This window comes from Lepidochelys olivacea (genome assembly GCF_965140295.1).
Source record: "Lepidochelys olivacea isolate rLepOli2 genome assembly, chromosome: 3".
Classification (NCBI taxonomy): domain Eukaryota; kingdom Metazoa; phylum Chordata; order Testudines; family Cheloniidae; genus Lepidochelys; species Lepidochelys olivacea.
Window position 1 is genome coordinate 69949323 of NC_140413.1, and position 17495 is coordinate 69966817.

The 17495-nt window shown below is 37.9% G+C and overlaps 1 protein-coding gene across 2 annotated transcripts in view; it reads left to right on the forward strand.

Annotated features, from left to right (window-relative positions):
* Positions 1–16795, forward strand: part of CASP8AP2 (caspase 8 associated protein 2) — a 29289-nt gene extending 12494 nt beyond the window's left edge. For both annotated transcript variants that reach the window (XM_084624307.1, XM_084624306.1), the window contains exons 7-10: positions 837–3064; positions 7887–10884; positions 13609–13708; positions 14267–16795. In XM_084624307.1, the coding sequence (XP_084480433.1) occupies positions 837–3064; positions 7887–10884; positions 13609–13708; positions 14267–14323 (5383 nt within the window). In that variant the 3' untranslated portion in view covers positions 14324–16795. The remainder of the gene's footprint in view (positions 1–836; positions 3065–7886; positions 10885–13608; positions 13709–14266) is intronic.
* Positions 16796–17495: the final 700 nt, after the last annotated feature.

Consider the following 17495-nt stretch of genomic DNA (forward strand, 5'->3'; position numbering starts at 1 on the left):
TGTGCTTCTTCCCCCTCCCCTCGCCCCCCCACCGTGATGACCTTGCAGCAGTTGCACATGGCCTTGATGAGGCTTGATTATCATAATTTACTTGTTTTCTTTTGCGTGCAGCAAGTTCAACACAATAGTTTATTTGCTTATTGGTTTGATCATATTACACCTATTCTTACTGCCTGTCTACATACTGGCAGGTTTGCTGTCTGAGTTAGCGTGGTTGATTTTTATGATTCCGAATGGCATAAGCCCTGATTATATTTGAGACCACCTCTGAGTCTTGTGCTGATGGTTATAGCTTTTTCACTGCTTGGCAATGAAACAGTAATTTCAAATAATAAAACTAATATGTAGAATATACAATTCTATCTTTCTTGCCTTGTGGTTCCTTGTGCATTTGTTTTTGGGATATTTCACCACAAGTCTTTTTTTCAAATGAGTTGCTTTTTGAGGCCAAGTGAATTGATTGTCAGCTTTTAAAATTCTAGGTGTACTTTAAAAATGTTTTTTTATTAATGTCGTAGTTTTACCCAATTCTTCCTTCAAACTGAGAATTTAGAAAAATAAATACGAAAAACATTCACTGTAAATTGTGAAAGATCAAGCTACATAGACCCTTAAGCTGCAATTCTTACTCTATAGAATTTCACCTATAAAAGCTGCAAACTTAGAAATTTTAAGATAAATGCCTTGTATTGTGAGCTTTGCTGTCCTTTAATCAGTACCACTGCATAACAGTTTAAGAAAGAACCAAGGTGTTCATAGAATTTTGGCTTTAGTTAAATTTATAAAAAAAACAAACACCAAGACTTAATATGATTCTTCTCTCTGTTTACAAATAGGTTATCAGAATTTTCCAGTCATCGAAATAACTACGCTAGAACGTATCTTCCAGGATCAACTAACACAAGGTGCTCCAAGATACCTAAAACAAAAGATCCTAAATTCAGAGCTGCTTCTTTAGTAGACAATACAAAGACAGATCATAGATTGAAAACTGACTGTTCCAAAGATATACATCACAGTTATTCATCTCACAATATGGAGGATGGAAAATCACACACAGAAAGAAGAAACTCTCCATATTTACTCAGATATCCTCCTAAAGAGCTTTGTAATGACAGTTCTCTTATCTGTTTCCAAAACTTTGACTACTACTCCAATAAGGGTAATAGGAAGGAAAGAGAAATGAAAAATGGTGAGCAGTATAGCAGGGCTAATGACAACAGGTACAAAAGAGATACATACCAGAGCACTGGCAATAGTACAGATAGTGAACAGGGAAACACAGACTCTTATCAAAAGTTGCAAATATATTCAGAAAAATCTGGTAAAAGTGAGCTGCAGCAAGAAAGTAAGAGCAAAATGCTGAAATGTAGCCCACCTGTGGAAAATAGAACTGATAGGTGCATTTCTACCTGGGAGAAACAAACAACCATTAAGGAGAGATCACAAACAGTTGAATCTCAAGGTGATGAAAAGGTTGAAAGGTCACAATACATAAACAAACAGGACCTTGAAACACGTGATAAAGATGAGAGAAATTTTGAACAGAAAAACAAATCAACTGAAAAGCAACAAGAACAACCAAGAAGGTCTTGCCGAGTGAATAGTCCACATTCAAAGAATGAAACTGCAAGGAGCCCACACAAATCACATAAGTTCCCCATGGAAGACTGTAGAAGAGGAACAGATGAAGATTGCAAGAGGGATGGGGGAGCAAATGATCATCGTTCCCGAGAGGCAAGATCTTCACCTTCCACTTCCAGCAACAGAGAGCACAAACATACACGCTCCAAGGAAAGTAGCAGCAGATATGAATGGGAAACTACATATTCAAAATCAGAGAGACACAGAACTGAAGAAAAAAGGAAAAGAGAGAGAGAAAACCAGGAAGAAAGTAGGCATCCTAGAAATGAAAGAAAAGTAACAAAAGAAATTACACACCAGACTACAAAAGAATCCAAGAATACAGATGCTACAAAAAATGAGAGAAACAAATCATCTAAACCAGAAGGAACACCCAGAGTAGCAGATGGTTTAAAAGAGCACAAAGCTGGAAAGGCTAAAGATGATAAAAATGGAACAAAAAAGAAAGATCTAAAACTAAGCTTTATGGAAAAGCTAAATTTAACTCTTTCTCCTGCTAAAACACAGCCTCTCTGTCAAAATAATGGAATTGAAACAGATTCCAAAAAAGCCAGTAGTGAAGGCAGTGCAGAGACCCCAGGGCATACAGAAATGTTAACACCTGCCCAACCTATTAGTATTGGTTCAGTAGAGCAAACCCAGGTTCCAGTTCAAACAGACTTGGAACCAGAGACACCTGTTTCTGAGATCAAAAGGAAAACTGAAAATGAAGCTTTGGGAGAAACTCTAGACCTACTGCAGCCTGAAGCTTTGACAAAAACCGTGGATGCACTGCAACCTGAACTGACTAATGATAACACTGTGTCCCTTCCTGAGGCTGGACAAGAGATGGAAGAGGCAGACACAACATGCAGAGTTTCTGAGTTAGCAAGCCCTGTGAATCATGAAGCTCGGAACATTGATTATGATGACTTGGAGACCATTAGTTCTGATGATTTTGAGTCCCATAGTGTCACAGATGATATTAGACAAATGAAGTCAGACTCATTAATGCAAGTGGTAGATACCAATGATGGTGCATCTGGAGAAAGTTTTCAGTATCCTGCCAAGGAAAACAGTGTTTCGAAAACTGTACCTTACAAGGAGGGCGTGACTACATCTGAGCCAACTGACAGGGATATACCAGCTGATGGAGGCATACCAGTAGTTGATGAAAACACTTGTAATTTGGAGCAAAACTTGCCAGAACCAGAAATCAGTATAGTAACATCTTCTCATAGTGATAAAATAGATCCTAGAACTAAAGCAAGAGAAACTAACCCAGTTCCTGCTGATGATAATTCAATATTAAGCATTGATCTCAATCACTTGAGGTACATTCCAAAGGTTATCAGCCCACTGAATAGTCCAATGCGACCCTTGGCTAAAGTACTTAGGATGGAGAGCCCTTGCAAAGGACTTGTGAAGAGTTATAACAAAGGTATTCATCTATATTTTATCCTAGTTTTGTTTTCAATTTTAGATATCTCTCCAAAATATGCATTAGTGCAGGGGTGGCCAACCTGTGGCTCTTCAGAAGTTAATATCCGGCTTCTTTTATAGGCAGTGACTCCTGGGCTGGAGCTATAGGCACCAAATTTCCAGTGTGTCGGGGGGTGCTCACTGCTCAACCCCTGGCTCTGCCACAGGCCCTGCCCCCACTCCACCTTCTCCTGAGCCTGCCATGCCCTTGCTCCTCTCCCCTTTTCACCAGGAAACAGCTGATTGGGGGGGAGAGGGAGGTCCTGATCTGTTGGACTGCCAGTGGGTGGGAGGCCCTGTGAGTGGTGGGGGAGCTTATGGGGGGCTGCTGATGTATTTTACTGTGGCTCTTTGGCAATGTACATTGGTAAATTCTCAGGCTCAGGTTAGCCACCCCTGCATTAGTGGGAAGTAAAGATGATTGTCTTTTTGAGATTTTTAAACCCAGAGAATGGCTTTGTCTATGCCATTGCTTTCTCTTTCATATTCCCCTTTGTATGCACACTTTATAGTGGGGAATCTATGATTGCCTGATTGCAGTGGGCAATTGGACTTCAGTGTTTACGATTCACACACAATACGTTGGAGTTAAGGAGTGAAGGAATTTGTATTAACCTTATGCAAAATAAACACACAACATTGCGTAAACATAAACATAAAACATAGTCATTAAAGGGATGGACAGACCAATGAAGGGATCTCATGTAAGCATCTGTTATGTTAGTTTATACATTCAATTAGGATTGATTGATGAAAATTCATTTTCTACAATCCATTGACAAACATAACTTTGATCCATAATGAATGCATAAACTCTTCCAACATATACAGCAATAATTTTATTTGTTGGCTTCTATATACCTGTTTTTCAAAAGGATTTAAACCCTATCTTACATAGAAAAATTGATAGTAACCCAAACTATTGAGCCCTCCAAAATATTTTGCACTTCTGTGGCAAACGATCTCGCTGCTCTACAAACATTAGTGAACTAAGCTTTCCAACATCCAAGTAGAGTAGAAAGTAGAAGGGGCTAGGTCTGATTGAAAGTTTTCCATCAACATTGTTTTTCAACAGAAGATTGGGGTTTTGTTTAAATTAATTGTTTTGCAAAAAGTGTTTGGTTTTCTGTGGAAAATTTAGATTTTTGTTGAAATACACAATGCTCACAAACTAAAATATTTAATTATTATGAAATGCTGCTGCAGTGTCTCATGGGAGTTGCAGTTCTGGTGTCTCATGCTCCCGTTCTCTCTTATGAGCTAGGATCTGCAGCTGGACTTTATCTCCCATGATGCACCTTGGCTTCTTTCCAAGAAAGGAGACTGGTGCATTATGGGAGATGTACTCCCATTCTCCTCTACAGACTGACTTTTCTGGTAGGACAAGGCACCACAGCGGCATTTCAGAATTGCAGTATTTCAGCAGAAAACCAAAATATTAAAATTCTTGCCTAAAATTTAAAATTTTCCATTGGGGTGGGGGAATATGCACATGCTTTCTGATCACCTCTAGTGATATCCCTAGTTACAGATGGGAGACTGGGATCAAAGGGAGCAAATTTTTAAAGGTACTGAGGGGCCTAAAGAGGCAGGTTAATGCCTAACTCCAGTGATTGCAATGGAAGTCAGGTGCCTAGATGCTTTTTGAAAACCCTACTAGATGTCTATCTCCTCTTTAGGTGCCTATATACCTTAAAAAATTTGGCCCTAAATGACTTGTCTGTGGGAAAGATGGGAATTGGAGCTGAATCTCCGAAATTCCAGGGGTGTGCGTTAGCCACCAAACTATTCTTCCCCTCAGTTAAATGAATTTGAATGTCTAAATATGTTTTACAAATATGAGACAGTCAGGATGAAAGTAGCAGAAAATTTCACATACAAATAATCATTAGAGTGTACCATAAATTGACAGAAGAGCTGTCCTATCAAGTACACATGAGATACAATAACATGAGAAGTTAGGGAAAAGTCAGTAACCCTGTTTCTGAATTTCCTGACTCCTGTGTAGTTAAATCTCAACTTTCACTTTCCATTACTATAATGGGGGATTTAATGGAGCTTTTAGTGTATTCACAGAGGAGAAATGGGAAAGGGTGAAGAGTTTAAATCCTTTTTCACATACTTTACTACACTTGTATAATCATTACTTTCTGCAAAACTCAGTGTACTGGTGGAACTCTATCGCACTTGACCAGCAATTCTTAAATCTTTTCATCTGAACCGCCATTCATAAATTTGCAAACGTGATATTTAACATAACAGCAAATATAGCTGATACTAGTTGATAAGAAAATAGAAATAGGGGACCTGAGGAGATTAGACCCCAAGTAGATAAATGCCAAATGAAGGATTATCATTCTATAGCATATCCCTAGAGTCGTTTATATAAAAAAAAAAAAAAAAAAAGTATCCATCTGGTCCAGGACTTGAACTGCCATATTTCAAACTATATATATTAGTACAAGGGTGGGCAAACTTTTTGGCCCGACGGCCACATCGGGGTTGCAAAACTGTACAGAGCGCCAGATAGGGAAGGCTGTGCCTCCCCCAAACAGCCTGGCCTCCACCCCCTGACTGCCCCCCTCAGAACCCCCAACCCATCCAACCCCCCCTGCTCCTTGTCCCCTGACTGACCCCCACCCCTATCCACACCCCCCGCCCCCTGACAGGCCCTCCGGGACTCCCACTCCCAACCCTCCCTGTTCCCTGACTGCCCCCCTTCCAGAACCTCCACCCCATCCAACCACCCTCTGCTCCCTGACTGCCCCCTGGGACCTCCCACCCCCTTACCATGCTGCTCAGAGCAGCAGGAGCACGCCGCCAGGCCAGAGCCAGCTGCGCTCCCCGGAAGGAGCGGCAGGCCACTAAGAGGGAGGGGCTGGGAGCAAGCCTCCCCGGCTGGGAGCTCAGGGGCTGGGCAGGACAGTCCCATGGGCCATAGTTTGTCCACCTCTGTACTAGTACCTTTCCCAGACCTAAAGAAGAGCTCTGTGTAAACTCATCTCTTTCACCAACAGAAGTTGGTCCAATAAAAGATGTTACAGTACCCCACCAACCATGTTTCTCTAATATCACAGGACCAGCACGTTTATAGCAACACTGCACATACCTCAAAGTAGTAATTTTTATCTTTAAGTTAGACTCTCTAATAGTAATAGCCATTTCATCTGTTTTTGACAGGCAAGAAGTTATAGTCTCCCTTAGTCCTGAAATTCAGTACTCCTCTCTATTATAACTCCTGCTTAGGTGTCCCAGGATACACTTTATGCATATGCTGCTGCTTTAGTTTGTTAAAAGTTTGGTTAGGTAGAAAGTTCAGGAGTTTTTGCATAAAGAAAGCTGAAAAACATTGTTTAAGAACAGTAAAAGTTGCAAAACTTGTAGAAGGTAATTGTTATGTAACTGTCAAATATCTTTGTCTCCATTCCTTTCCAAAAATCATTAATGGAATAACAGTTTTACTGCTCTGGAAGCTATACAAAATGAATGTCCAAGAACACTGACTTCAAAGAGGTGGCCACAGGAGAATGTTTGTTTGTGGAAAGCAATTATTTTGAATTCATATTTTCTCTTGTTTTTGACATGAAATGTTGTGAGATGTCAGTGAGAAAAAGGATATTTAATACCTATGTAATTAAAAATATAAAAGAATTTAATAAATATGGGTGCCCAACAAACAAACCCAAACAGCTACAAATCTTAATCGAATAGTATTTACCACTTAATTACACATATGTAGATGATTTTTTGATTTTTTTTTATAATGGGGAGCCAAAATTTGTCTCTAATAGCTTGATATTGCACTAACTCTAACCAGATGCCTTTTAAAAAAAACTCCCAATTGATTGGTTTTACAATAAGGTATTAAAAATTGAAAGATCAAACAATTGGTAAACTTGATTGTGAGGGGGAAAAAATAAGTAATTTTTGAGAAAGCAGTATTAAAAAAAAAAAAATCCTGACCTTTCCCCTTGTCTCCCACATTTCTGTAATTCAAACAACTAAAGTAAATACTTGTTTATCAAAAATTAATAGGAGGAACAATCTCTTATGCTGTAGCGTTTGGTTTAACCTCTGGACTAATCTTTATCTTAAAGTTATCCGCAACTGAAATTAACTTATTGTGTCTATAGTGCTTAGTGTGATGGGACCCAACCCTTACTTAGTAGATTCATAGATTTTTAAATACTGAAAGGACAGTTACATCCCTTTTGGTGGCCCTGATTCAGAGAAATGAATGCCAAAGTAAATAAGTGATTTATGTTACATATTTTGACCTTATTATGAAACCAGTAAAGGAAAACCAGAATTCAGGTGTAAATCTTGTTATGCTTTGTGGTTTCATAGTTGGACTCTAAAGACACAGCCTTGCACAATATTAGCATAACAAATAACTTTATTTGTGTAAAGAGTAAAATAGTGAAAATTTTCAAGTATTTTATTTTTCTTCAACCAAAAAATTCAGTGCCGATCATAATATTTTAACCAAACAAAACTTGCATAATCCATATTTGTTTATAAAGACTGAAAAAATCCCACTGACATCAATGGGAGCAGAATGAGGTACTTATTTTTTATCTTTAATCTGCTTTCTCAGTGTTGTTCATAGCTATCAGAGTTTAAGATCAAGTATACCGAGTAGAAGCTGACAATTCTAAACAGTTAAGCACCCAGTTCTAATAAAAGGTAAACCGCTGAGTCTTCTGGGTTTTTCCTAAAATGTTTGCTCTGTGTGGAATTTTTGTTTTATAGATGCTTAACAAACTATTCTCTCTTTATAGATTTAACTCCTGAAAGCACAGTTGCCTGTCCCTCAAAGACTCTGTCAAATGAAGTAAATAAAGAAAATCAAAAGCCAGTTTGCTCACCTGACAAACACTCAGAGATGGAGTCCCAGCTGAGCATATCCTCTGATGAATTAGAAGAAGGAGAAATTGTAAGTGATGATGAAAAATCCAAATCAGAAAGAAACTCTGAGAATAGTAAAATATCAAGGGGAAGAGCTTCTCCTGAAACACACAATTTGAGCAGCAGTCCACATAACCAAATGAATAAAACTGCATCTTGCAATGAAGATAGTGGAAAATTAGTTTACATAAAAGTAAATGCAAACAAAAGTAGAGAAAAACATAAAACTGGAGCTACCCGATCGTCAAAGGAAAGAAAGAAAAATAAAACTGTGAGCATTGCTTGCCTTGAAAAAATAGTTCAAATTATTCTTGAACCTTCTACAGTACAAGAAATTATGCAGATGTTAAAAGCTATACGAAAACAGATAAGGAAAAATTATATGAAGTTCAAGATGCATTTCCCAGTTCAGCATTTTCACAGAATTATAGAATCAGCCATTTTGAATTTTACATCATTGATAAAGTACCTAAACTTTTCCAAGATGTCTAAATTAGGCGAGACTTTAAAACTGACTCTCTGTGAAACTATAGAGTCTAAACTTAGGCATGTTAAAAAGAATGCAACAGTGGAACAACTTTTTGAACAACAGCTGTCAGATATGAAAAAACAGTTATGGAAATTTGTGGATGAACGGCTTGATTACTTATTTGAAAAAATAAAGAGAATTTTAGTAAAACTGTGTGATTTAGTAAGCATCAGAAATGAGAGTGATGAAGGAAAGCTTGAAATTGTAACTACACAAAACCAGAAATGCATAACAGGTCATAAAAACGACATACAGAAATCCAGGAAAAAGTCCCTAAAAGTAAAATCTCAAAAGTCTGAAGAATATGTCCTTCCTAAACCAGTGGTAACTTATCAACCATTTAACAAGTGTCACCATGACAAAAATAAAATAGCTGCACCAAAAAATGTGATTACAAAATGTCTAAATTCCATTGATAATACAAGGAACTCCCAAACCCAAGTGCTGCCCTCTAAGGAAAATAATTTACAAGGCACCCTAACTCCACTGAAAAGTGCAAGATACGAAAAGGAAGGGTTTCACCTGGTCAGAGATGCTCACAAGTCTGATTTTAATTATGAACTTCTCACAGAACAGCAAACTTCTAGCCTCACATTCAACCTAGTGAGTGATGCACAAATGGGTGAAATATTCAAAAGTTTGTTACAAGGCTCTGATCTTTTAGAAAAAAGCATCAGCAGCATTGATGCAGATCAGTGGGAGTTCAGGACACCAGAAAAACAGATCCTGGAAAGTCAGAAATGCAGAAATAATCCTGCTTCTGTTATAGAAGAGGCAGTTCCAATAGCGTCCAGTGTGAAATCTAGACCAGTAGAGGGTATTAATTGGCCTGCAGTTTCACCTGAAAGAGCCTCATCTTTATCATCTAGACTTCAGATGCCAGTTGATCCAGATGTGTTGGATGAAAGCTGTATGTTTGAAGTTCCCCCAAGTGCAGCTTCTAGCAAAGATGATGAATGCAGTTTACAAAGGAATAAGTCATTTGTTTCTTCTATACTCCTTGAAGATCTAGCAGTTTCTTTAACTATTCCATCACCTTTGAAATCGGATGCTCATCTTAGCTTTCTGAAACCTGAAAACACATCCGGTTCAACTCCTGAGGGAGTTCTTAGTGCACATTACAGTGAAGATGCTCTTCTTGAAGAAGAGGATGCCACCGAACAAGACATTCATTTGGCTTTAGAATCTGATAACTCAAGCAGCAGATCAAGTTGCTCTTCATGGACAAGTCGGCCTATTGTTCCAGGTTTCCCTTGTGACCCCAGCCTACCAATGCAAGCAGTAATAATGGAGAAATCCAATGATCACTTCATTGTTAAGATAAGGCGTGCAGTGCCATCTACATCACCGACCCTTTGTCAGACTACCCTGGTGGAGGAGTCACTGGTATCCTTAACCAAGAAAGAAAAGGAAGAAATAATATCTGCCAAAATAAGAGAAGATAATCGGGCTGCTACAGGCACGACTGTTGAAGAAAATGATTCTAAGAGCAATATGAACGCCATTGATTCCACTGATGAGCTGTGTAATGTCAGTGCTAGACAAGAACAAGCTCATGATTTGCTTGAGCCTCTTAAGGAGCCCCATAGTGCCCCTGGAAAAGACGAAGCTCCTAACTTGTATGAACCCTTTTCAGAAACATCAAACAAAAATAGCCATGGTAGTGAAAACACAAGTGAAGACTTTAAGCTGTCTCAGATGCATGAATTGAAAGTGCCTGAAAACAAGAAAGAAATATCTAATACTTCAGTAGAAAGTCCTGTTAAAGCTGAAGTTGCTTTTCCTTCTGAATGTAGTGTTGATGCATATATAGATTTGACAGAAGATATTGTCAATGAAAGTGAAGCAGATTTATGTAGTCTTGCAGTGGAATCTACTTTAAAAGTTACAGAACAGGAAATTCATACAGGAAACTTAGATAAAGGTGATACAAAGGAAGAACCATTAGAGTGCAGTATCGATGCATATATCGATTTAACAGAAGAGCTTTCCAGTGAGATTAAAGCAGATGAGTGCAACTCTAAAACAAAATCCACTTTAAATGTTGATTTGGGATGCCAGACAAGTCTTGATAAAACTAGCAAAAAGAGAAAAAAAGAGTCTGTAACAGACAATTCCAAGTCAAAAAAACCAAAAAAGGAAACTGAATCAGCTAGTGAAAGAAATAATAAAAGTAGTAAGAAGTCTGAGGAGAAAGGTTTAGCTCTCAAAAGATCGTCTTCCGGTGAGAGGACTGAATTGCCTGAGAATAAAGATCCTTCAACTTCCTCCACATTGCCACGTAGTCTATATGCCAAAAACATCATTAAAAAGAAAGGAGAAGTAGTTGTTTCTTGGACAAGGTAAGAGTATTGACAGTATACTATTTTGGTGGGGGGTGGGGTCAGGGGACATGTTTGAAGTATGGGGTTAAAAATTAATTTAGTTGGTGACTGAAGTTCCATATTTCTACAGAATAAACACAGTAATGGCCACAGCAGTGCAAGCCTCCCCATTTGCTGCTATAAGTTGAGCCTCCCTCAGCCTTGTTCAGAAAAGACCTCCTAGATTGTGAGAGTGATCTAGTCTCCATATCCATTTAGTTCTTGATCTCTTTTCTGGGGGTGCCACTTAATGGCGCTAGTGGTTGTGTGGGTTGTTGTTTTTTTTTTTATTATTTTAACCATATTGACATCTGTTCACTGGAAACAGGTCTGAGACACTAACTCATTTCACAATCCACTGAACAGCTATTGGAAGATAGTGTTTTTCAGTCACTTTATGTGGGTTGGAGTCAGACAGGTGTGCTAACGGAGAAAGGTTTCAGATCTCATAATTTCTGATTTATCTAGCCTCCCAGCAGTGATTTTTATTTTTTTAAAATGTCTGGAATTACAGATGAAATTCAGTGTTGAGCAAATGAAATTCACTGTTGATAAATGCAAAGTAGGGCATATTAGAAACCACAATCCCAACTATACATAAAAATGATGGGGTCTAAATTAGCTGTTACCACTCAAGAAAGAGATCTTGGAGCCATTATGGATAGTTCTCTGAAAATATCCTATCAATGTGTAGCAGCAGTCAAAAAAGCTAACAATGTTAAGAACCATTAGGAAAGGGATAGATAATGCCTTTATATAAATCAATGGTATGCACACACCTTGAATATTGCGTGCAGTTCTGGTCACCACATCTCAAAAAAGATATAGTAGAAATGAAAAAGATACAGTGAAGTGCAACAAAAATGATTACGGGTGTGGAACAGCTTCCATATGAGGAGAGATTAAAAATACCAGGATTGTTCACCTTGGAAAGGAGACAACGATATGATGGTCTATAAAATCGGGAATGGTGTGGAGAAAGTGAATAAGAAAGTGTTATTTACTCCTCATAACAAGAGGTCAGCCCATGAAATTAATAGGCAGTAAGCTTAAAACAAACAAAAGGAAATACTATCTCACACAACACACACACAATCTATGGCACTCAGTGCCAGGGGATATTGTTAAGGCCAAAGGTATAACTTGGTTCAAAATAGAATTAGATATGTTCATGGAGGATAGGTCCATCGATGGACCTATTAACCAGGATGGTCAGGGATGCAACCTGGTGCTCTGAGTGTCCCTAAACATCTGACTGCCAGATGCTGGAACTGGACAGCAGGAGATGGCTCACTTGATAATTGTCCTTTTCTGTTTGTTCCCTTCGAAGCATCTCAGAGAGACAAGTTAGGTCAGGTAATATCTTTTATTATTGGACCAACTTCTGTTGGTGAGAGTGACAAGCTTTTGAGCCACACAGAGCTCTTCTTCAGGTCTGGGTTTGTGTGGCTTGAAATTTTCTCTCACCAACAGAAGTTGGTCCAAAAACGAGATTACCCACCTTGCATCTCTAATATCTGGGTATTGACACAGATGCAGCTGCACTGCATACAACTTTGAAGCATCTGACAGTGGCCACTGTCAAAAGACAGTATACTGGGATAGATGGACCATTAGTCTGACCAAATATTGCCCTTTTTATGTTCTTATATAACACTCCTAAATTTTTATCATGAAACCTTTTGACCTAACCATATGTTGTTTTATTTTGAAGTTCTCATTGATTTCTTCAGAAAGTTAATTATTCCTACAAGAGTGTGATTTTTAAAATCTAATACATCATAACTGTTGCTAGAAACAAGCAAATCAGTTAAGATATTGAGAGTGCGCTACAATTTCTGACTTATGAAATCTGTTCTAATTCAAAGGCCTGAAGTTTTCTCCTCCTGCTGAACTACCTCCTAAAGGATAATGAAGAGTTCATTTTAAATAGCTAGTCATCACATACGTTTTTAATTTTATATACTTTGAGCTCTTGTGGAATTTCTAAATAACATACTTTGCACTTATTGGTGTATGTAGCACGTTTCATCCAAAGATTTCACAAACAAATGACTCCTCTTAGCCGATTTGTGAAGGTGGTATATATGCCCATTTTACAGATGGCTACACTGAGGCACAAAGAGGTTATGAGCTATCCAAAGGTCACATAGTGAATCAATGGCAAATTTGGGAATAGAATCCTAACTCTTTTCTGCTTTGATCACTAAACTTCTATGTAGATAATAGGAGTGTGGAGAAATGAAATAACTGGTATTCTTAAGAGTAGCGTGTTTGTTTGACGTTTTGAGTCTGGAACATTCAAAACTTCAAAATGTGGGATCTCTGAGTTTTGCACAAATGGTAGAACACTAGAGGTTAACATGGTAGTACAGTGCCCTATGAAATGAGAAGACCATGGTTTTGAATGCTGTCCTACGTTCTAGGTCTCTAGGCTGAGTAAACTTGATTGCCCTTTTTATTGTACAAATATAGGGGGAGAGTGAGAATCTTTTATTCCAAAAATTTAGTCTGCCTATATATCTACATTAACATGTGCTTGTATGCAACAACACTGCTGATAGCTTTACATCAGCAAAAGGAAATGTCTGCTATCAGTTTCATATCACTGTTTTAATTAATGCTTCATAGTTTGGGAATAGTGGGGTTTTGTGTGTCAAAGTAATGTTTAAAAATTAAATTAATCTTGGAATTTTTTCTTAGAAATGATGACCGAGAAATTCTATTGGCGTGTCAAAAAAACGGACCTTCAGGAAAAACATTTGTTTCCATAGCTGCCAGGCTAAACAAAAGCCCAGATCAGGTATGTATATTTATTCTAGTTGGACAAGCTCCTGTATTGTTACATTTCTGATTCCATAGTCCTGGAACAATATTTTTCTTCAAAGCACTTAAGGACAGAGATGTTAGGCTTCACAAATTAGGAATTATTATTGTTCTTGCACATGTAGCTGGGGATTGGGAGAAGGGGAAATCTCTCAGACTCTTTTGGGTTTTATTATTTTGAATTATAAGCATTCATCTTTTGTCTGTCTCAAGTCCTTAGGCAGGAATACTATGTTGGAAAATAAAGTAGTACTGGACTCCAGCTGTTTTGAATCTCAGTAATTATGATGGAGAATGAAGATTTCAATCACTGAAAGTGTAAAGTGGAGCAGAAGACCCATTTGCTGTCACATTCCTAAATCCTTTGGGTACTTCTGAAAAATCTCCCCCTAAAATTCACAGAACTAACGAGCAGTTGAGAGAGACAGTCAGATTTACATCTAGAAATTCTAATATTGGTGGATTAATCTGAACTGGTAGATGTTGAAATCCAGAGTGCTAATAATGTGTGGTGTTTTGTTTTTTCTCCCCTTAGGTTTCAGAAAGATTCAAGCAGTTAATGAAGTTGTTCAAAAAGTCAAAGTGCAAGTAGCTATTAAGCAAGTTGCTGTTGTGGTACAGGGTTTTGCTGTTGTCAGCAATGACTGACTACTCCAAGTACACACTTATGGATACTTTGGGAAGTATCCAAGTCAGAACACCTAGTTCAGTAAACTGGTGAACTGTCATTTATTAGCCCACTCTTCTCCATATAGTTGACATATACTTTATCTTGGCTCAAATAGCAACGAGCATTCATTCTTATAGCCTCCCAATAGTATGTCAGCCATATGTGGGGAAAACAAAAGCCAAACAAAACCAGCAGGCTGAATGAAGGAAGAAAATTCCTGTACAATAGAACAGTGTGAATTCAAAACTGCGGAGACTCAGTTGTTAGTTAAACTTGTTACATAACTGAGGAAACCTGCTCAGTCTGATGAAACTAGTGAAGCCTGTTAAAGGTGCTGTAAACAGACTTTGTGTGACAATGTGAAACATGGGTTTTATAAACCTAAATAATTGCCTGTTGTCCAACTGCTAGGAAATCTTGGGTGTGTAAAACACTGTTTTAGTTGGTTGTGGGGTTTTTTTCCAATGTGACTTTAAAATACAGTTCTTAATAGGAATAATCCTGAAGTCAGTTGTTTTAGTAGCTGGATTATCACATAATGACATAGTTGATCCTTTCCTACTGCATGAATTGCTAACAGTGGAATTCATGTTGGGGGGAAAATCGGACATTGTGTCAAGGAGTTAAACTAGTCATTAATTCAGTGGCCAGTTTTTCAGATGAGTGCTTACCTTCTGAGATTGACTGCTGTGGAGTATTCCTTTATTAAGGGGTATTTTGAAGGTGAAAAAGTGGCTGTTCGGATTCTGTTTCAAAAAGCCTTGTCTGTTAAATGTTGAACAGCTGAATTTTTCCTTCAGAAGAAATGTTTAAGTAATACAAATTTACAAAAAGTTCATGTCATTTTGCCAAAAGTTTATCCTCTCTAACGTGCATCTTAGAAATAGCCATTTATTTAAATAGCATCCTTCAATATGTGTAGGGTTTTGGGACTAAAATTTAATATGCATTAATCACATTAATTTAAATGGTTTAGAAACATGGACTTCTTTGTAATTGCCTTGTAAAAGGCAATATCATATTTGATTGCCAGAGGGAAAATCCTTTCCTAAACAGCCACTGAAAGCCTACGTCCATTTAATATACTTGGGCAGCATCATGTCAATGTTCAAAAGTTTCCTTGCATCAGATGTCTAAGTGCATGTGTTTAACTCTTTAAAATCTTAGAAATTGTTATCTTTAAATATTAGTATACTCTCTTTAAAATACACATTACCATTTTATCATAGATTTCTAATAAGTTTACAGATGCCTATTTTGGTCACAGTCTGCTAATTATGCACTGGACAAATTTGTAATTTGAATAAATAGATGTCAAGGTTCAGGACCAGATTCTGTGGTCTTTACTGCATCAAAACATAAATTGAAATTACCTGGACTTTTGCCTGAATAAGAACCTCACCCTGGTTTACTAACTTCAGTTTAGTGCTACAATTTAGGTTGGCTTACATTTTTCCAAAAGCCAGTGAACCCTTATTATACCATCAGCATGTCATATGTTATTCCCCTGCCACATACATCCTAAGAGGAACAGTAACAAACATATTAGAACTAGAAGCCCAATAGACTGTTGGATTGATTATTCCTTGTCAATTGTGCTGTTATGTTTTCTGTTTTGCAAATATTACCTATGGAGTCATGACTGTTACATTGCCGGAAAGTATGTAACCTATGTGTTAGATAGCAGCACCCTATACAATGTTAGAAGTAGTGAATTATTTAAACATAGGTTGTGGCTTTGCAATTGGCAGTTTTCCATCTTATACATCAGGGATTGGCAACCTTTGGCATACGGCCCATCAGGGAAATCCGCTGGCGGGCCGGGACCGTTTGTTTACCTGCAGTGTCCGTACGTTAGGCTGATCGCAGCTCCCACTGGCTGCGGTCCCCTGTTCCAGGCCAATGGGGGCTGCAGGAAGCCAAGGGGTGTGCTGGCTGCCGCTTCCGCAAGCCCCCAATGGCCTGGAACGGCAAACCACGGCCAGTGGGAGCTGCGATCAGCCGAACGTGTGGATACTGCAGGTAAACAAACCATCCCAGCCCACCAGTGGATTTCCCTGACTGGCCGTGTGCCAAAGGTTCCTGATCCCTTTATAGAACAAAATGTGTACAGTATCAAAGGCACTAAAGAAAAGCTAATGGCTTTCAGTGCTTGACCCTCCTCTTCCCCCTCACAAAGGCAAGCAATAAATATTATTATAAAGCACACTTGGCCCCTCTTTCTGTTGCTCTACATTCATAACTAAAAAATGATTGGTTTAGTTCTGACTTGAATTCCTTTTTTTGTAAATTGTTAAACTATTTTTTTAAATGTTGCCTATTGTAAGTATGTGTACAGGTTCCCGTATGGCTATGTAAAATATCTTATGTATATATGTGTATATATAGCTTTGTTTAGCCAAAGATTTTTAACTATGTAAAATTCCAAGTTTATTTTGTATAAACTATTAGTTTGCTTACTATAAGAGCAATGCAAAAAATAATAAAACTTTGTAAAGTTCACACTTACGTTCTTGTTGATCAAATGTTGGCTTGAAGTATTTTGTACCATTGTTTGTAATTTATTTCTTCATTAAGAATTTTGATACCATATATGCAAAAAGACTGTAGGTTTATATACAGTACAAACTTGTAAAACCTCATGTAAATGAAAACAACTTCTCTGAATAACTATTGGTTAATGGTGTGGCAACTGCAACTGCTATGCAGCAGCATTTAAGTTGCTTCTATAAATAATGAGGATGTTGGGAAAGTTCTTCTCTTTCCTCCACATGAACAATAAACATGAAAGTGCTTAGCCAGCACTCTGGTTACTTGAATTATGTATTGGCTTATTTTGAAGTGAACTATTAATGTATTAAACATTTATGTGTCTACAAAATGAATAGATGGGAAACTGGACCCTCCTTAAAAACAAACTCAAGTGTTTCTTAAAATATTTGAGAATTACATAGTTCCCCTCCCTCTTTCCAAAGTGTGTGTGTTGCTGCTGTGAGATTAACATCTAGACTTAGTACCACATGAGGAAGATGGTTTTCCATGGAAAGCAGATAATCTAGTAACTTCCCTCCCTCCCTCCTCTCCAAAAAAAAAA